Source organism: Rhinichthys klamathensis, unplaced genomic scaffold (genome assembly GCF_029890125.1).
Source record: "Rhinichthys klamathensis goyatoka isolate OS25496 unplaced genomic scaffold, OSU_Roscu_1.1 h1tg000687l_1, whole genome shotgun sequence".
NCBI classification, from domain to species: Eukaryota; Metazoa; Chordata; class Actinopteri; order Cypriniformes; family Leuciscidae; genus Rhinichthys; species Rhinichthys klamathensis.
In genome coordinates this window covers 275,932-297,112 of record NW_026607115.1, presented here as the reverse complement: position 1 = coordinate 297,112, position 21,181 = coordinate 275,932, and the positions used below count along the sequence as shown (strand labels likewise).

The following is a 21,181-nucleotide window of genomic DNA, read 5'->3' as shown; positions in this document are numbered from 1 at the left end:
GAAGCACAAGGAAGTGATACAGAGAGCTAAGCTCGTGTTGAAGTTGAATGTTCTGAGAATAAAGAGGCTACACGCCAGTTCAAACATTTATTTGATCAGAGTGTTTAATCAATACACACTACATGTATACTTTTATTTTACTGCTTTTTGAAAATAATTATGCTGTAAACCTCTACATAAAAAATATTGATATGTGACCTATAAAGATAAAAAAACAACATTAGTCAATAAAGAAAGAACTTGCAAAAACAACCTGAGCGGAAATTAAAAGGATAACAGAGTAAAGTGCAAAAACTCTCGGAACATGGCATAGATAGATAGATAGATAGATAGATAGATAGATAGATAGATAGATAGATAGATAGATAGATAGATAGATAGATAGACAGACAGATAGATAGATAGATAGATAGATAGATAGATAGATAGATAGATAGATAGATAGACAGATAGATAGATAGATAGATAGATAGATAGATAGATAGATAGATATAAAAGGATAACAGAGTAAAGTGCAAAAACTCTCGGAACATGGCATAGATAGATAGATAGATAGATAGATAGATAGATAGATAGATAGATAGATAGACAGACAGACAGACAGACAGACAGACAGACAGACAGACAGACAGACAGACAGACAGATAGATAGATAGATAGATAGATAGATAGATAGATAGATAGATAGATAGATAGATAGATAGATAGATAGATAGATAGATAGATAGATAGATAGATAGATAGAACTGGGCAACTCATAAGCGCTCTGAAAGCGCGTTCTCTCGCTGCTGTTCCTACTGTAATCATAGTAATAGGCGCGCACACGCATTTTTCTTTTGGGCGGCTTGCTTGACCGTGTATTTTCAAACCGCGGCTAAAAGGAGTCAGTGTTGTGAAAAACAGAAGGGACTTTATATTATAGCGTTTTTGTTTTTGGATCTTTTACAAGACGAGGAAATGGATTCAAAATCTGTGGAAGAGCTTTCTTGTCCTGTTTGCTGTGAAATCTTCAAGGCTCCTGTTTTTCTGTCCTGTAGTCACAGTATTTGTAAAGAGTGTCTACAACAGTTCTGGAGAACTAAGAAAACTCAGGAGTGTCCTGTCTGCAGGAGAAGATCCTCAAAAGATGATCCAGTAGTTAATCTCGTGTTAAAAAACGTGTGTGATTCATTGATAAAGGAGGGAAATGAGAAACGTTCATCAGGATCTGAGGAGATCTGCAGTTTACACAGTGAGAAACTCAAACTCTTCTGTCTGGAGGACAAACAGCCTGTGTGTTTAGTGTGCAGAGACTCAGAGAAACACACCAATCACACATTCAGACCCATCAGTGAAGTGCTTTCATCTTACAAGGTAAGACACATCTCTTATTTCATAAATACAGTGCTAAACATAGAAACATTATTATTTGTGTACACAATAGACCCATATTTATTTTTGCTCAGACTAAATCTCTATGATTTACTACTGATATAAAATTCTGCATTAAGCTTCAACTGCTCTGATGTTCAAATCTTCTTGAAAGTAACAGCATTGGGACAAAACATGTTATGAAAAAATCTATATGTCATGGGTTAGCCTATATATTTTTTTTTAAATAAATATCTAATGTATTATACGACAGTGATTGAGACTAACATTCTTCTCTTTCTGTATTTGTATTTGCACAATCTCAAATATAAAACTGCATGGATATAATAATAATCAAGAATTGGCCATTGTAAAAAATACATTTGTTTTGCCGAAAACACGATTTCTTGATGTTCATCCTTTCCAAATTAAATAATTAAAAAATATATGTCCTGCAATTTTGAGGCACAAATGCTTTCTGAGAATGACCCATGCAACATATAAATAAAATAACAATTAAAACATCCAAACATAAACTGTTTAAACCTCTAATAGCTTCATAAAGTTTCACAGATTTTAATCTTAACCTGTAGGAGGAATTTAATACAGCACGGACGTCCTTACTGAACAAGCTCAAACATGGAGAAGAAATGAAAGAAGAGTGTGATGAAACAATTGAACACATCAAGGTGAGGATATAAAGAGTTAAATACTCAACATTCACACTCAGAGTTTATTATTGACATTAGTGGAGTGTGTGTTCATACAGAGCTGACTGAAGTGAATGTGATTTGATTTCAGTCTCAAGCTGAGCACACAGAGCGTCAGATTAAAGAAGAGTTTGAGAAGCTTCATCAGTTTCTCAGAGACGAAGAAGAAGCTACAATCACTGCACTGAGGGAGGAAGAGGAGCAGAAGAAGCAGAGGATGAAGGAGAAGCTGGAGGAGATGAACACACACATCTCAGCTCTTTCACACACACTCAGAGACATGGAGGAGATGATGAAAGACAATGACGTCTCGTTTCTAAAGGTGACAAATCAATCTGGCTTCATTCTCTGTGCATAAAACAACTTGTATAGAGAGACTCATTGACAGTGAGAGTGTTTGATAAGATATTAAAATGTTTTTAACTCTATATTTTCCAGAACTATAAAGTCTCGATGGAAAGGTAAGTGAGCTGCTCGTATCTCTTCTCTCAGTGGATCTGAACTCAAATTCACTGCAGTTCTGACTCCTGAATGTTCCTCAGAGTCCAGATCTCACAGCCGGATCCACGGATGAGTTCTGGAGCTTTGATTCATGTGTGGCGTTATCTGGGTAACCTGCCGTTCAGAGTCTGGAAGAAGATGCTGGAAACTGTCCAACACAGTGAGTCTCAGCAGATTTGACACAGTGCAGAAGATAGTTCAGATATAAACACACACAACATCAACATTTGATAGAAATATATTTAATAATCACTTTAATTTCTAAGTGAATCTGAACTGTATTTCAGAAGATCATCAGATCATACAGCAAACTCATAATAAATATTCCTCATGGTCTATGTTTATGTATTAGGATACAATAGTGTTTATTGAAAACTGATATTAAACCTGAAGCCTCAATCCATTCTGACAGTAACTCAGAGACCATTGTTATGATTTATAATCTCTTTCGAATTTCGTTTTGGAAAATGGGGGGGGGGGGGGGGGGGGGAATCCCCCCTTAGATGATTCTCATGGGGGGGATTTTTTTTTTTGAGGGGGAGAAGGGGGGGGGGGGCATTTTTTACAAACAAAATTATATCATTTACCTTGCCTAAATGTTTGCGCTCATTGCATTTTTACAATGGGGTAATATTGTTGTTAAGAATATACACAACACAAGGAAGCTTGATTTAAATTGTTTAATTAAATTGAAAAAAAGTAGCAAAAATAAATACAATAGAATAAAGATACAAATAAAGGCAAATACGAGAAAAGTTTTTGAATAGGTCTAACACTAGTATTCATATAAAGAAACTGAATAAAGTAAATGGGAAAATAACACTGGGTGGTATTTTAGTCCTGAATAAATTAAATACATAGGCTAGTAGTAATCCTGATTCCTTTAACTTAAAGCTATCTTTTGTTGTTTTGACAACAAACTTAATGACACACACATATGGCTGCCGTCACTTTAAGAGCTAATGCACGGATCCTGTGTTCATTATACTGGCATGCGTTTTATGCTTATTAAAGACAAAACCGACTATGTTTAGAGCACCCGCGGCGCTACCATTGGGCCCGGGTGGGCCTGGGGCCACCCATTTTAGGTCCGGGCCCGCCCATTTTGACCCAGGCCTATAGTGAGTAGTGAGTGATTTTCATTCTAGCAGCCCGAGGAAAGCTTTGAGTGAAAGCTTCTCAACCAATCAGTGGCTTCTACCCCACGTGTGACTTAAGGCGGTCGCACACCGGACGAGAAGTGCAGCGCCGCGTCTTTAAAATTCAAACACATTATTCTCTATGAGTGCACACACACCGGCGGCGCCATTCGTCGTCTGTCTGCGGCGCCCAGCAACTGCTCAGGACCTTGTTCAAAATCCTGCCGTGCCACAGAGCGCCATTTGTTTTATATTAAATTTAAATGTATTTGTCTCAAATCGTCGTTAATGTATACTGACTTCACCCTGTGCTGCAATATACATTTAGTTTTATATTCATTTACAGAAATCAGCTGCTTGAATGAAAATTGCTGATGTTATCGAATTTTCAGCTGATATTCTCAATTCATTCAGTTAACGGACGCTCTGAGGTAAAGTGTTCAGACTGCAAAGTCAGCAACGATTGTATTTAATTGTACAGTATAATCATAACATAGTACAGACATTTTCTTAATTCCATAATGTCCTTAAACATAATATTGCTGGCCATAAACTGAGAAAGTGCGCGTCCAGTGTGCGATACCTCGAGTTGTCCTAGACGCGACGCGGCACAGCGCTGCACTTCTTGTCCAGTGTGCGACCCCCCAGTTAGGCTGACGTTACTGCACTGAGCTGAGGACAGCGACACAAGAGCCACACAGGTAGGCTACTGAGTCGCTGTCCTTAGTGCCGCAGAAAAGCGCTGGAAAGGAGATGAAGGGGAACCCGTTTTTTTGGGGGGGGTTTGCTTACTTTAACTGGCCCATCCAGTTTTCTGGAGGCCCACCTACAATCAAATTCCTGGCGCCGCTAGTGGTTTAGAGTATACTCACGAAGACGGAAATTGACACTATTTTGCGTTAAAGCAATATTATCCACGAAAAATAACTTTTATTACTGGCCAGCTGTTTTTGAGGCGGATTTTCTATGAATGTGCGCATAGAGAATCATCTCAGAGAGCGCGCGAGCACTGATTAGTTTAAAATCACTTGAATGTTTAAACTGGTAAGACTTAAAAAGACGTGCAAATGGTAAACTTCAGTCACGATGCACTGCTGACCCGATTGTGCGAGTGAATATTCCGTCATGTCCCGACTCCTAAACGCGAGTGTGTATTATCGCCGCAGCGCTTGGTGCTTGTCTTGCAGAACACATTTTGAGAGAAGAGATAGAAGACGCGGCACCGCTGAATTGCGTCTGGCAGATAGTTGTTAAAAGAATGATTTGATTTTATAATCTGTGTGGATTACGATTGCGGGAATTTCATGAATGAATGAATGAGGCATTTATATAGCGCTTTCATATGTACTACTGTACACCCAAAGCGCTTTACAATCATATCAGGGGATCTCTCCTCAACCAGCACCAGTGTGAGCATCCACTTGGATGATGCGACGGCAGCCACAGTACAACGGCGCCAGTGCGCTCACCACACTCCAGCTATAGTTGGAGAAGAGAGAGAGAGTGATAGAGCCAATTCAGTGGAATTTCCCGCATTATAAATGGGAGACCTGCGGGAATGATTAGAATTATGCGCAATACCCGCAATCCCGCGCCGAAATTCGAGCCCTGGTTTTACATTTACATTTCAAATACCATCATATCTCATCCTGTAATCTGATGTTATTCTCTTTGCAGCTCCGTTGACTCTGGATCCAAACACAGCAGAACCTTATCTCACACTCTCTGCTGATCTGACCAGTGTGTCGAACAGTGATGTAGATAAAACACTTCCTGATAATCCAGAGAGGTTTGATGATTATCCATGTGTCCTGGGATCTGAGGGCTTTAACTCAGGAACACACTGCTGGGATGTGGAGGTTGGAGACAATACATGCTGGAGTCTTGGAATAACCACAGCATCAAACCAAAGGAAGGGAGATGTTTTCTTTAAGTCTAATGTCTGGCGTGTGGAGTACATAAACAGCAAATACGGCTCAGAATCTCCAGAGCAACCCGACACTGTCTTTACTGTTAAACAGAAGCTCCAGCGTGTGAGAGTTCAGCTGGACTATGACAGAGGAACAGTGTCATTCTCTGATCCTGTAACTAACACACATTTACTCACATTCACAACAACCTTCAATGACACAGTCTTTCCATTCTTATATAATCTCTGCACAACTTCCCCTCTGAGGATCTTACCAGTTAAACTGTTTATTACAGCAGAAAATCACAGTTAAATATGATTCTGCTTCTAGATTAATACAGTTTTGCAAATTACGCTTCAATAACAACACTGTAATAAAAGGGTCTCATTGATCAATCACACTTTTTTTTTGTCTGTTTTTTATTTTAAATATTTTTTTCTGTGTTAATGCCAATTTCATCCATTTTGGCACAAGTGTGTATTTTTATTGGAATTTTCTTATTTCACCCTCATCTTTTTCTTTCATGAATCAATTTTACACTAGTGACACAAAATATTTACACCCAGGACCTCAAGGACAAAAATATCCCCATTGAAACCATTTTTTATTTATCCAAGGGCCATTTAACAAACAAACATTTAACATTTTTATTCTGTTGGTAAAGATACAAAATTAAAATTTGGACTTTTTCACAAGATGACGCCATTTTCTCAGGTTTGGCCTATAAAGCAAATACTCGCTTTATTCCTGTTTTCTTCTTCTGCGTATTTGCGTATCAATTCAATAAATGATGCAGTTATAATTCATGTGGATGTCAGATGTGGCTTGTATGCATGTACTAGAAAAATGCTGTGTGTGTGTGTGTGTGTGATATTTGGTTAATTAGTAATTAAAATTTCTACTGTACTGCAAACCACAAATCCCAGCGCTGTTTATTGGAGCTTTGCTGGTATTTAATGGGGAAAGTTTAGTACTGAACCCAAACAAAATCTCACTGAAAGCTCTTTTTGTTTTTTTAGATTTAAAACAAAACTTGTTTAGATTCATGGACTGCATTTAGATTATTTTATTTGGTAGCAGTTTTTGAGTTTAACATGTTTTATTAAATATCCATTTTATATATATAAAAATACACTCACCTAAAGGATTATTTGAAACACCTGTTCAATTTCTCATTAATGCAATTATCTAATCAACCAATCACATGGCAGTTGCTTCAATGCATTTAGGGGTGTGGTCCTGGTCAAGACAATCTCCTGAACTCCAAACTGAATGTCAGAATGGGAAAGAAAGGTGATTTAAGCCATTTTGAGCATGGCATGGTTGTTGGTGTCAGACGGGCCGGTCTGAGTATTTCACAATCTGATCAGTTACTGGGATTTTCACGCACAACCATTTCTAGGGTTTACAAAGAATGGTGTGAAAAGGGAAAAACATCCAGTATGCGGCAGTCCTGTGGGCGAAAATGCCTTGTTGATGTTAGAGGTCAGAGGAGAATGGGCCGACTGATTCAAGCTGATAGAAGAGCAACTTTGACTGAAATAACCACTCGTTACAACTGAGGTATGCAGCAAAGCATTTGTGAAGCCACAACACGCACAACCTTGAGGCGGATGGGCTACAACAGCAGAAGACCCCACCGGGTACCACTCATCTCCACTACAAATAGGAAAAAGAGGCTACAATTTGCAAGAGCTCACCAAAATTGGACAGTTGAAGACAGGAAAAATGTTGCCTGGTCTGATGAGTCTCGATTTCTGTTAAGACATTCAGATGGTAGAGTCAGAATTTGGCGTAAACAGAATGAGAACATGGATCCATCATGCCTTGTTACCACTGTGCAGGCTGGTGGTGGTGGTGTAATGGTGTGGGGGATGTTTTCTTGGCACACTTTAGGCCCCTTAGTGCCAATTGGGCATCGTTTAAATGCCACGGCCTACCTGAGCATTGTTTCTGACCATGTCCATCCCTTTATGGCCACCATGTACCCATCCTCTGATGGCTACTTCCAGCAGGATAATGCACCATGTCACAAAGCTTGAATCATTTCAAATTGGTTTCTTGAACATGACAATGAGTTCACTGTACTAAAATGGCCCCCACAGTCACAAGATCTCAACCCAATAGAGCATCTTTGGGATGTGGTGGAACGGGAGCTTCGTGCCCTGGATGTGCATCCCACAAATCTCCATCAACTGCAAGATGCTATCCTATCAATATGGGCCAACATTTCTAAAGAATGCTTTCAGCACCTTGTTGAATCAATGCCACGTAGAATTAAGGCAGTTCTGAAGGCGTCAAACACAGTATTAGTATGGTGTTCCTAATAATCCTTTATGGTGTTCCTAATAATCCTTTAGGTGAGTGTATATATATATAAATCATCTTTTTTATAAATTTAAACCTCTAACTTTTTCTTTTTTCACTTTTGTAACATTTTTCAACAATAATCTTCCAAGAGTCTTCTTCTTCTTGAGGGTCCTCAGAATTAAATCTGTTCTCCGAAGCTTCAAATGTTTATGACAGATAATTTTTTGACACAAACATTTTTGTCCTCTAAAGACTTCAGAGTAACTTTATAAATTGACGCATAAGGGTTAAAAATCAGATTTCTGTATTTTTTTAAAAATGTTATTATTATAAATTTGATAATTGAGTAACCATTAAATAAGTCATAAAATAATGAAAGTATGTTTAAATCCACATTTACAATGTAAGACAACATAAAGTGTTGACACATTTTAGTAATAGACCTTTTCATATTTCTGGGTTTCTCAGAAGCAGAAGTCGTCGTATTTGGGTATATAGCGGTGAATATAGAGATTAAATATATTTTTTGTGTTTCCATATGCTCAAATGGCAAAAGAAAAACTCCACAATAGAGTTTTCACAACTTTCAAAAAGAGGGGAAAATAGAGAGGGATTTATAATGGTAGTCAGATCTAGAGCTTAGATCGGGCCCAAAAAATCAAGCGGGCACGTTGTGTCCGAGCCCGGCCCGACACATTAACTGTAATTATGAGCCCGAGCCCGATTTAAACCCGACCATTTTTTAATACGTGGGTCGTTATAACTGACGTTCTGTTTCATTCTTACTGACCGCCAGAGGCAGTGTAAAACTAAACACTATGGATTATAGCAGCGCCAGCTAGATAGGTCGAGAGAATATACCAACAAAGTCACGTGGCGTGACGTATGCTGAGCCCTGGAGGGTAAAAGCTACAGTAGCTCAGCACTCTACCTCTTTCGCTTTCTCGCCTGGTTGAGATAGATTGTATTGGTTGAGTGATTATTCGCGCTGTCAAGTGCAGCTTACAAGAGCAGCGAGATTCGTCCTCACAAGCTGTGACAGCGCGTGTCTACGCCATTCAAGAATTTGGAATACATTTTGGTGAGTTTATATTGTTTCATCGGTGACACTCTGTGCCTCTCGGTGCAATCCGATGGCTTGTGTTTTTCCGCGCCTATGGGTTAACGGTCTCCCGTTGACATCTACTTAGAGTGTTTTTTTGTTTTTGTTTTTTTTCTCAAATCCATTTTACACTTTTTGTCCCTCGGTTCAATCCGCCGGCCATTTTAGACACTTTTTATCTTTTTTGTGAGATATTTGTTGGTATTACCTGTCGGTTCACCAGAGGTAATCGTTTTATTTCATTTTTATTATTTTTCATCCCACTTAACTTAAGCTTACGGTGCTATCCGAGGGTGTTATTAGCGAGTAACTATGGCTCACAGCTCGATCGCCACTGGTTTTCCACTGACTTGTAAGCTGTGCCCTAATAATCTTCTCTCTGACGACAGTCATGACATCTGCCCGTCGTGTTTGGGTATTCAACATCTGCGAGAGGCTCTCACGGACCCGTGCGTGCACTGCAGCCTTTTGCCTATGTCGGAACGACGGCTCCGTCTTGCCGAGTTAGACCCTAATTCAACAGTGAAACTTGAGCAGTTAGATGTAGCCCCTTCGCACACTCGGAAGCGCAGGGCGTCGGCGGCAGCCGGTGCTCCCCTGCCAGCTAAGAAGGCCAAATCGCGAGGTGATGAACATTCACATGTTGAGAAAGGTTCACTTTCGATGTCGATGCTTTCTTCAGAAATGGCAGAGCTGAAACGCCTGTTTCACTCGCTTCAACCTTTCACATCTACTACACCTGTGAGGATGACACAGGAGGATGGGAATGTTCAGAATCAGGGAGCTGGGGAAGAGTCTCTTGATTCCCCTTGTTTCTCTCATTGTTCAGAGTTTGATGTGCTTTCTACAAGTGCTTCAGATTCCTTTTTTCACGATCATAGGGATACTATGGATGTTGCTGCGCAACCATCACCTCAGGCTGTTTTCACTGGTTACCCAGCAGCGGAGGGGTCTAGTGGTGGATCAGTTCAGTCGTCTGGACAAGCCCAGTCCTCCTCCGATGATACTTTGGCTGTGCTTCGAATGGCAGCTGCTCGTCTAGGACTTGATGTCTATGTCCAATCTACCCAAACGAATGTGTTTTTCAGACAGACCACTGCTGCAACTTCTTTTGCCATGCCACCATTTAAGGATTTTGTGGCTGAATTTTCAAATGCTCTCACTGGTTCTGGTCCGCCTAAGATTGCTCGAACGCTAGCATCTATGGCTGAAGCAGATTCTATCGGGGTGGGTCATGCTCTGGAAATAGAGCAGCCTGTGGCAGCTTTGGTGGTGTCTCCTGATGAGGCTCTACGAGGGAATGTGCGATGTCTCAGTGCGTAATGCGGTCGTATGGATTCCTTGCAAAAAAAGGCATATGAGTCTGTTGCCTACATTACTCGAGCAGAAAACACAATCTGCCAGTTACTTCTTGCTGCCACCAGTACGCTGGAACCATCTATTTCATTAATTCCTGCAAATTGCTCTGTTGGCGACAGACCATGTGACCCGCGAGCTGGGTAGTCTTACAGCCACACTTCTGGCAGCCCGCCGCCAAGTGTGGCTTGCCCAAGCACGACTGCCGGAGGACTGTAAGAAAACCTTGAGAGATCTTCCTTTTGTTCCCGGGCATCATTTTGGTCCGGATCTTCCGGAACTGTTGGAACAAAGGGTAAAGCTGTCTGAAGCCACTCGTCAACTGACACAGGTGCAGCGCAACCCTACCTTTAGGATGCCAGCGGTTCAGACCCGACATCACTATGCCACATCGAAGCAACATTTTCGCCGGCACACTACACCTCAGTCACAGCCCCCTCAAAGACTTCGTGTTCCTGAAGATGCGAGAGTTTTTCGCCCACCTCATCGTCAGTTTCTGGGAGGACCCCGTCAGCGTCCCCCCGCGACCACTAAAAATCGTACACATAAAGCGGTCAATCATTTTCCTATAGATCAACTGGAGTACTGGAGATCCAACACAACAGACCCCTGGGTGTTGGCGACTCTGAGCAGGTGATATACTCTACCATGTCGACGCCGGCCTCCCAGATTTTCAAGAATCGTTCCTACGATTGTCAGAGACGCGGTTTGCGCAGTGGCTCTCTCTCTGGAAATTTGTTCACTGTTAGAGAAGGGAGCCATAGAAAAAGTTCATCCCCTCTTTCAGGGAGACGGGTTCTATTCAACATATTTCCTTGTTCCAAAAAAGGACGGTGGTTTCCGTCCAATTCTCGATTTGAGACTTCTGAATTTGTTCCTGAATGTCCTTCCTTTCCGAATGTTGCGCACAGCCGATGTTCTCCGGTCTGTGACGGCAGACGATTTGTTTGTAAGTGTCGACCTGAAGGATGCATACTTTCACGTCCCAATTGCCGTACATCACAGAAGAGACTCTGTCTCCTCTTTGGATGAGAGGAATGCGTATTCTTCCTTATTTGGACAACTGGCTTCTCTGTGCCCCCACAGAGCGGCAGGCTGTACAAGACTCCAGACTGCTTTTGAGACATGTGCAGAAGCTGGGGTTTTCTGTGAACGAGAAAAAGAGCCGTCTGATTCCATCACAGACCACTACATTCATAGGAATGACCCTGAATTCCTGCCTAATGTCTGCCTCCCTGTCTCAGGAACGTGTGACGAACATTCTGCAACTTTTGGCTCGCTTTCGCCCGGGTGTGTCTTTGCAGTACGAGGTGGTCCTGCGACTGATAGGGATGTTAACAGCGGCTACAGTGGTGATCCCCCACGGTTTACTCCACCTCAGACCACTCCAGTTATGGAACAACAGTTTGCGGCTAGATCCCACCAGACATCGTCTTCGTCTGGTTATGATTTCTCACCGTTGCATATGTGCGTTGAGGCGGTGGAGACAGTTAGAGTTCCTAAAGCAGGAGTGCCCCTGGGTGTTGTTCCCTCTCGTCAGGAGTTGGTCACGACAGACGCTTCCCTCACAGGATGGGGGCATTGTGGAATCGGAGGGGTATTTGCGGGCTCTGGACACCAATCCAGGCCACAGAACATATCAACCTACTAGAACTAAGGGTAGGGTTCTTGGCTCTAAAGTTCTTCATGCCGGTTCTGGCAGGTCGCCATTTTCTTGTTCGGTCAGACAATACCTCAACAGTGTTCCATCTGAACCACCAGGGCGGCACGAGATCCCTCAGGTCTCTACTGCTGACTCACAAGATTCTGACATGGTGTCAGCCACGACTCGCTTCACTGAGGGCAGCTCATATTCCATTCCAGGAGCGTGCAATCAGACAGCAGATGCTCTTTCCAGGGGTCAAGTACATCCAGGAGAATGGAGGCTTCATCCAGATGTAGTGCAGGAGATCTGGCTACGGTTTGGAAGAGCAGAAGTGGATGTTTTTGCTTCAGAGATGACCACCCACTGTCGCTTATGGTTCGCAAGGACAGAAGTGTTCAGCCCCCTGGGCCAGGATGCGCTGTCTAACGAATGGACGAACTGCCTGCTCTATGCGTTTCCACCTATCCCTCTGTTATGGGAGACGTTGCACAGGATCTCCTTGGAGTAAGGAGTAAGGAGTGTTACTCGTGGCACCACGATGGCCAGCCAGACCGTGGTTTCCTTTGTTGCTGAGACTTCTGGCAATCCATGGAAGCTTCCCCCCAGGAAGGACCTCCTTGGGGCACCTTGATACATTTCCTTTTGCACAGAGAGCCATATCCGGTGCACATAGGAGCCTGACATGTACACATACAATTTCTGTAGCAAAGAAAAGAAGGTTTCAGACTCAGGCACTGATTTTGTTGAGTCAACGAGAACAAGGTTAAGACAATGTGCGTTGCAGTGCACATAAAAAGTGTGATTTGTTTTAGCTTTAATCCTTGCTGCAACTCCAGAGTGTCTCCCTGACATGACTGAGGCCCCATCGTAACCTTGCCCCACTAGATTTGACCTGTACTCAAGTCCATACGTCTCCAAGGCATTGTATTATTTTTTGAGTGAGTCCCTCTGCATCAAGCTCAGTAGCTTGCTTGAAATCAAGGAAGCTTTCATGGACTGCACCATTATAATAGTACCTAAGTACTAATGACAGTTGCTCTTTCTTTTTTAAATCCTTTGTTTCATCTGCAATGATGGAAAAATATTTGTTTTCCTTGACTTCACTGATGATGCTTTCCCGTACCATATCTGACAGACATTCAAGAATTTCATTTTGTATAGTGTAACTTGTGTAGGTACGATTTTGTTCAACTACTTCTTTGACTAAATCGATTATATAAATATGATAATAATCGTTCGACTAAATATGATCATATAACACCGATTTTATCATCACTACATTGGTTACCTATAAAGTTCCGTATTAATTACAAGGTATTGCTACTGACTTATAAAGCCGTAAATGTTTAGTTCCGGTCTATTTAACGGATCTTCTATTGCCCTATAATCCATCGCGCTCTTTAAGATCACTAAATTTGAGGCTTTTGGTTATACCTAGGATATCCAGATCCACCAAAGGAGGGAGAGCATTTTCACATTTAGCTCCAAAGCTCTGGAATAGCCTTCCTGATATTATTCGTTGCTCAGACTCGCTCTCCCAGTTTAAAACTAGACTAAAGACGCATCTCTTCAGCCAGGTGTTCATATAAATCTTTTATCTTACAGTTACTGTAAATCCGGCCTCTAGTTCATAAACACCAGAGGAGAACTGGCCCCCGACTGAGCCTGGGTTCTCCCAAGGTTTTTTTTTTTCTCCTTTAGGTCACCTGATGGAGTTTTAGGACACCAGTAGGTCACTTGATGGAGTTTTTCGGTTCCTTGCCACTGTTGCCTTTGGCTTGCTCATTTGGGGATATTCAAATTAATTAACCAATCATTAATACCATTGATCATCCCTACCTAACGTGGATGTTTTTTCCACTAAGAAACAAACATTGTTATGTTATTTTGATTGATAGTGTGAAGCTGCTTTGATACAATCTATATTGTGAAAAGCGCTATATAAATATACTTGACTTTACTTGACTTGACTTCTTGGTGTTTCTTACCGAGGGCATTTAAGATTGAAGTGTCTGTCAAGATTCTTTTTTTGTGTTCATTCCATGCTATCATGGCATTAACACTATTTTCAGATTTTTCATGTCCCCTGAAACCTCCATCTTTATACATTGCCTTCTTCCAGTTAGAATAGACCAGTGATGATGTGAATGAAGTCTCTTGAATATCAGGGAGAGAAAAGTGTCGACACGAAAAACAATATGCAGAGTCTCGGCTTACAGAATCCTCCAGCCATTGGTGTTGTGTGTACCACATTTTGTTGAAAGCTCTTTTCCGGTCCCCCTTCATGGTTCGAGGTAACACCTTCAAGTGCTGCTGTGTTGGTCCTGCTGTCAGAGACTGTGAAATGTCTGCAAATAAAGAGTCTTCTTATAGCGATGACTAGCCTACCAGGGGTCCTCAATCAATTTAAACAATGAGTAATTATTAAAATAATTATCAGTGCAGAAGGTGTAGTTTGTCAATTAAATCAACCTAGAATACATACAATTGATTCTGCAAATTAAGTTTGAATGAAAGTTAGTTACATAACCATAGACCCTCCAATAATATGAAGGCAATCGGTCATTTTTTTTAAGAATTTAATTCAAATACACAAGCTCATCATTAAAGGGGTGGTTTAGAATTTTGGACATCGGGCCTCATTTCCAAGTTAGCCTTAGTGTTATTTATCAGTGGAGAGAGTTTTCAAAAATGTTCATCCAGTCGTTCCAGTTGCATAGTTTGCCGGTGCTAGGCTAGCGCGAGTCAACGGTAACTGCTAGCCTGCCATTAAAAACAGTTTTACCCACTCCACAGTACAGCAAAAGCAAACAAATTATAACGCCAGACTACCGATGTAAATGTCTGTTGAGAGAATAATGTTACAATTCTTCTTCTCCTATAGCAACAAATGAATCAAATTTTTCCTCAGGGAGACTACACTGCACTCCCTGATGCGATACTGTAGTAGATGGTTGCATAGTTATACTTTTGTCCCTGATATTATCGGTCTAATAAGTGAAGAAGTTCATAAAGTCATTACTGCTGTGTTTGTTTGAAACTTCTGGGCTTTTCTTTTTCGTTAGTTTAGCCACTTTTTCAAATAAATACCTAGGATTATGTTTATTTTCTTCTAATAGGGTTGAAAAATAATCAGATCTAGCAACTTTGCCCCTCTGTAAGCAATCAAGCTCTCCTTCCATGAAATCCGAAATACCTCTAGTTTAGTTTTCTTCCATTTTTCTGGCTGCTCTCTTAAGGGCCCGGGTGTGCTCGTTGTACCACGGCGCTGGACTATTTTCTTTAATCTTCTTTAAGTGCAGTGGAGAAATTGTGTCTAAAGTGCTGGAAAAGAGAGAGTTTCTGTTGCAATATCAAGTTCTTCTAAGCTATCCAGGATGCTGAGATGATGAAACTGATTAGGAAGATTATTGATAAAGCAATCTTAAGTAGCAGAAGTGATAGCTCTAACATATTTATAACACAGAGTCGGCTTTGCAGCCTTGGCTAAATGTAATTTACATGAGACTAGATGGTGATCTGAGATGTCGTCGCTCTGCTGCAGTTTTTCAACGGCATCAACATCTATTCCATGTGATAGTATTAGATCTAGAGTATGATTACGACAATGAGTAGGTCCTAACACGTGTTGTCTAACTCCAATTGAGTTTACAATGTCTTTAAATGCCAATCCCAATGCATCTTTTTCATTATCTACATGCGGGTTTCCAAGCGAGGTTGGCCAACTGAATGGTGGCTGCCTTCATCTTGGTGAAGATTCCACCACATTTCCACTTAGGTGGTGAGCTCCTCTTAAATGAGTGTGTGCTCCCGCCTAGGCGTTGACACAAGGTGCTTCGCTGACAGATTTCTAGAGTTGAGGTCTGGGCGACACCTTAGTCGAACCGATGCTTCCCGTGGACTCCCTTCTCATAAAGCCAGTTTCACCTTGAGCCCGGTTCGTAGTGTCTGCTTGCTGCGCCATTCCCCTCCTATGGACTGGATACATGCGCCATTTCTGCTCCAGTTGAGTTCCCTTTAACTGAACCCTGTTGAGTTCCTCTGCACCCCTCCAACATCAGATGTGGTGGAACCTCCGGTGTTAGGCATACCACTCATAAGCTTGTGGAACCTGTGTTAGGCTGGGTCAAATGTTGCGATCCCTACGGTGATCCCATATGTGTATTCTTCCACGGGACTGCTCCCTACGGTGAGTCCGTGTCTTCCCTCGGCATAGTCTGCTCTGCCGTCACTATCTGGTGAGCCTCCCCCCTTTTATAGGCTGGAACAGTGACCCCAGTGAAATTCCATATGTCGTTCTGCCCGGTCATCCGGCCAGTTCATATGTGTATTCTTCACGTTACCTCCCTTCGGGTAGGATGTGGCTTCCGCAGCGTCCCTTCCTTCCATGTACAGGGAACACTTTCCCAGTGGTCCTGTAGGAACAGCAGTGACTTCTCTGGCCTAAGCCCTGTCCTTCCCTGCCTTAAAAGGGGGGGGGGGGGGGGCTTTTGTCTAGGCACTGGAAGGTGGCAGCTTTAGTGGCGTTTTCAATGGTTGATTCCGTTAAGTCGAAGTCGACTATGTCTGATGTTCTCGACTGAAAGGAGGGAAAATAGGACGTAGTCCCCTTGCCACTACCGCTGGACCACCGCTGACTCGAGTTACGCTCGGCTCCTCAGCAAAAAAGCAACTAGTGTGAGCATCCACTTCTGTATTTATACCCGTGCCGCGGGGGCGGAGTGTGTAAATTCCTTTGGCTCGTTCAATAGTACTTGAAGATGACCCTGACGTGATCCCATTCAGTCGACATCCCCCCCCTCCCCCCCCACACACACACAATGACGGTCTATCTCTCCATTTTGTTTTATAGTATTAAATTATTTTATAATGTTTTTTTATGCTATAGACTCTCACTTGATTCATTATTCAGTTCTTTGTTTCCAGAATATGCATGAAAGCACAAATAAAATAAAGATAAAACTATATAACCAGTCTGTCATCAGAAACTCCACCCTCTTACAAAATCTTCCAGGAAGTGACTAGTCATTATTTCTGCCTTTCACTTTTACTGAAAGCTAAAACGAGTCAGTGTTGTGAAAAACAGAGGAGGACACTTTATATTATAGCAGTTTTTTTATTCCTGAATGAACCCAGATGAGATTTTGATAATGGTTATTTACTCTTAAACCAAAGTTCAGAAAGTGAAAGTAAATTGTAGATCATTGGATATTTTACAAGACGAGGAAATGGATTCAAAATCTGTGGAAGAGCTTTCTTGTCCTGTTTGCTTTGAAATCTTCAAGGTTCCTGTTATTCTGTCCTGTAGTCACAGTATTTGTAAAGAGTGTCTACAACAGTTCTGGAGAACTAAGAAAACTCAGGAGTGTCCTGTCTGCAGGAGAAGATCCTCAAAAGATGATCCACCAGTTATTCTCGTGTTAAAAAACGTGTGTGATTCATTGATAAAGGAGGGAAATGAGAAACGTTCATCAGGATCTGAGGAGATCTGCAGTTTACACAGTGAGAAACTCAAACTCTTCTGTCTGGAGGACAAACAGCCTGTGTGTTTAGTGTGCATAAACTCAGAGAAACACACCAATCACACATTCAGACCCATCAGTGAAGTGCTTTCATCTTACAAGGTAAGACACATCTCTCATTTCATAAATACAGTGCTAAACATGGAAATATTATTATTTGTGTACACAATAGACCCATATTTATTTTTGCTCAGACTAAATCTCTATAAAATTCTGCATTAAGCTTCAACTGCTCTGATGTTCAAATCTTCTTGAATGTAACAGCATTGAGACAAAACATGTTATGAAAAAATTGATATGTCATGGGTTATTCATATTTATTTTTATTAATATCTGATGTATTAAAAGACACACCAAAAAGTGATTGATACTACCATTCTTTCTCTTTCTGTATTTGTATTTGCACAACCTCAATAATATAACTGCATGGATATAATAATAAATAAAAAAAATTTCTTTGCCAAAAAAAACGATTTATTGATGTTCATCCTTTCCAAATTAAATAATAAAAATATATATGTCCTGCAATTTTGAGGCACTAATGCTTCCTGAGAATGACCCATTCAACATATAAATAATATAACAATAAAAACATCCAAACATAAAATGTGTAAAACTCTTATAGCTGCATAAATTTCACAGATTTTCATCTTAACCTGTAGGAGGAATTTAATACAGCACTGACGTCCTTACTAAACAAGCTCGAACATGGAGAAGAAATGAAGAAAAAGTGTGATGAAACACTTGAACACATCAAGGTGAGGATATAAAGAGTTAAATACTCAACATTCACACACAGAGTTTATTATTGACATTAGTGGAGTGTGTGTTCATACAGAGCTGACTGAAGTGAATGTGATTTGATTTCAGTCTCAAGCTGAGCACACAGAGCGTCAGATTAAAGAAGAGTTTGAGAAGCTTCATCAGTTTCTCAGAGACGAAGAAGAAGCTACAATCACTGCACTGAGGGAGGAAGAGGAGCAGAAGAAGCAGAGGATGAAGGAGAAGCTGGAGGAGATGAACACACACATCTCAGCTCTTTCACACACACTCAGAGACATGGAGGAGATGATGAAAGACAATGACGTCTCGTTTCTAAAGGTGACAAATCAATCTGGCTTCATTCTCTGTGCATAAAACAACTTTGATAAGATATTAAAATGTTTTCAAACTCTATATTTTCCAGAACTATAAAGTCTCGATGGAAAGGTAAGTGAGCTGCTCGTATCTCTTCTCTCAGTGGATCTGAACTCAAATTCACTGCAGTTCTGACTCCTGAATGTTCCTCAGAGTCCAGATCTCACAGCCGGATCCACGGATGAGTTCTGGAGCTTTGATTCATGTGTGGCGTTATCTGGGTAACCTGCCGTTCAGAGTCTGGAAGAAGATGCTGGAAACTGTCCAACACAGTGAGTCTCAGCAGATTTGACACAGTGCAGATGATAGTTCAGATATAAACACACACAACATCAACATTTGATAGAAATATAATTAATAATCACTTTAATTTCTAAGTGAATCTAAACTGTATTTCAGAAAATCATTAGATCATACAGCGACTCATAATAAATATTCCTCATGGTCTATGTTTATGTATTAGGATACAATAGTGTTTATTGAATACTGATATTAAACCTGAAGCCTCAATCCATTCTGACAGTAACTGAGATACCATGATTTATGATCTCTTTCAACAAAGTATTTATGTGTTTTACATTTACATTTCTAATACCATCATATCTCATCCTCTAATCTGATGTTATTCTCTTTGCAGCTCCGTTGACTCTGGATCCAAACACAGCAGCTTCTTGGCTCACACTCTCTGCTGATCTGACCAGTGTGTCGTACAGTCGTGTAGGTAAAAAGATTCCAGATAATCCAGAGAGGATTGACAGGTATGCATGTGTCCTGGGATCTGAGGGCTTTAACTCAGGAACACACTGCTGGGATGTGGAGGTTGGAGACAATACATGCTGGAGTCTTGGAATAACCACAGCATCAAACCAAAGGAAGGGACAGGTTTTCTTTAACTCTAATGTCTGGTGTGTGGATTACAGGAACCGCAAATACGGCTCACAATCCCCAGAGCAACCCGGCACTGTCTTTACTGTTAAACAGAAGCTCCAGCGTGTGAGAGTTCAGCTGGACTATGACAGAGGAACAGTGTCATTCTCTGATCCTGAAACTAACACACATTTACTCAGATTCAGGACATCCTTCAATGACACAGTCTTTCCATTCTTTTTTAATCACTGCACAACTTCCCCTCTGAGGATCTTACCAGTTAAACTTTATTACAGCAGAAAATCTGTTAAAATCAGTTAAATCTGATTCTGCTTCTAGATTTCAGTTTTGCAAATTATGCTTTAATAACAACACTGTAATAAAAGGGTCTCGTTCTTCACATGCTTAAATGTAAAATTTAGAGCCAACTTAACCCTTGTGCGTCCTTAAGGACATTTTTGTCTTTTTCAGTTTTATTATATTTTAATAATTTTTTCTGTGTTAACCCTCTGGGGTCTGATGTGTTTTCTGGGGCTTGGAGTTTTTCTGACATGCTCTGACATTTGTGCTTATTTCTGTTACTTGTGACATTTTCATGGCAAAAGTCTTATTATACTGTATTCAGCACAAACTCTGCTACAATAATATGTGATCAGCATGTGTGTAAAAGTTTGTGGTTTTGAGATAATGACGTTTATGAGTGGGTTGTGAAAACCCCCCCAAAAAATTGTCACTGAAATAAGGTCATGAAACCCATACTGATTATTTCTTCACAATACTTTTAAAAATTGTATCACGTAGCCTAGAATATTTGCTCCAAAACTATGTTAAAATCATCCTGACTACTCATTCAGATAAGACAATTGTGGCGAGCAGGACAAGGCCAAGGGACGTGAGAGAACGGCGTGAGGCCGGTGCATTTGATTTATGGAGCGACGACAGGGAAGATCGGGAGAGGAACAGGCCTGATTTTGTCTTTTGTTTCTGTTTTGTGTAGCCAGCAGTCGTCCGTGAGGGGCTGCTGGCGGATCATTTTTGTTTTTGTATTTCTTTTATTTTATCATTAAAAGTGTTAAATGTTCACCGGTTCCCGCCTCCTTCTTCCCATAAAATCTGAACAGCGTTACAACAATATATTGATTTAAAAATTTTAAGACATGTTTTGTGTAAGACCGCTTTATGCGAGTAGGCGTGAATTTTCTTTGATATATTGATCTCTCTTGCCATTGAAGCTAGATCTGTGTCTGTCAAGAAGAGACTCTGTTGAATTGATTTTCTTCTTGATTCCTTTAACTCAAAAGTTAAAAATGTCCTTGATGATATTGCTCCTGTGAAAGTCAGGAAGAAGAGTGGTAGACAAAAAGCACCTTGGAGAAACTCAACAGCTGTGCAAAATATGAAAAGACAATGCAGAAGAGCAGAGCGCATGTGGCGGAAGACAAAACTTGTAGTCCATTATAACATCTACAAAGTAGTGTTGTCAAAAATATCGATATTTCGATAAATATCGATACTGAAATATCTGAACGGTACCAATACTAATTTCCCGAAGTATCGATACTAGCCGAGCTGTCACTTTCACTTCTCTCCAAAGGCGCGTTGACAAACACCACACGTGACGCACTCGTCTCA

General features: G+C 41.0%; 2 protein-coding genes across 2 annotated transcripts; both read left to right on the top strand.

Moving 5' to 3' along the window:
- Positions 1-916: 916 nt before the first annotated feature.
- LOC130076787 (E3 ubiquitin-protein ligase TRIM35-like) lies at positions 917-6,007 on the top strand. The gene is made up of 6 exons (XM_056242016.1): positions 917-1,353; positions 1,944-2,039; positions 2,152-2,382; positions 2,499-2,521; positions 2,603-2,721; positions 5,378-6,007. The coding sequence occupies exons 1-6, from the start codon at positions 958-960 to the stop codon at positions 5,920-5,922; spliced, it is 1,410 nt and encodes a 469-aa protein (XP_056097991.1). The 5' UTR covers positions 917-957; the 3' UTR covers positions 5,923-6,007.
- An 11,163-nt stretch (positions 6,008-17,170) lies between these two features.
- Positions 17,171-19,870, top strand: LOC130076785 (E3 ubiquitin-protein ligase TRIM35-like). Its single transcript, XM_056242014.1, has 6 exons — positions 17,171-17,647; positions 18,208-18,303; positions 18,416-18,646; positions 18,732-18,754; positions 18,836-18,954; positions 19,320-19,870. The coding sequence occupies exons 1-6, from the start codon at positions 17,252-17,254 to the stop codon at positions 19,868-19,870; spliced, it is 1,416 nt and encodes a 471-aa protein (XP_056097989.1). The 5' UTR covers positions 17,171-17,251.
- The last annotated feature ends 1,311 nt before the right edge of the window (positions 19,871-21,181 follow it).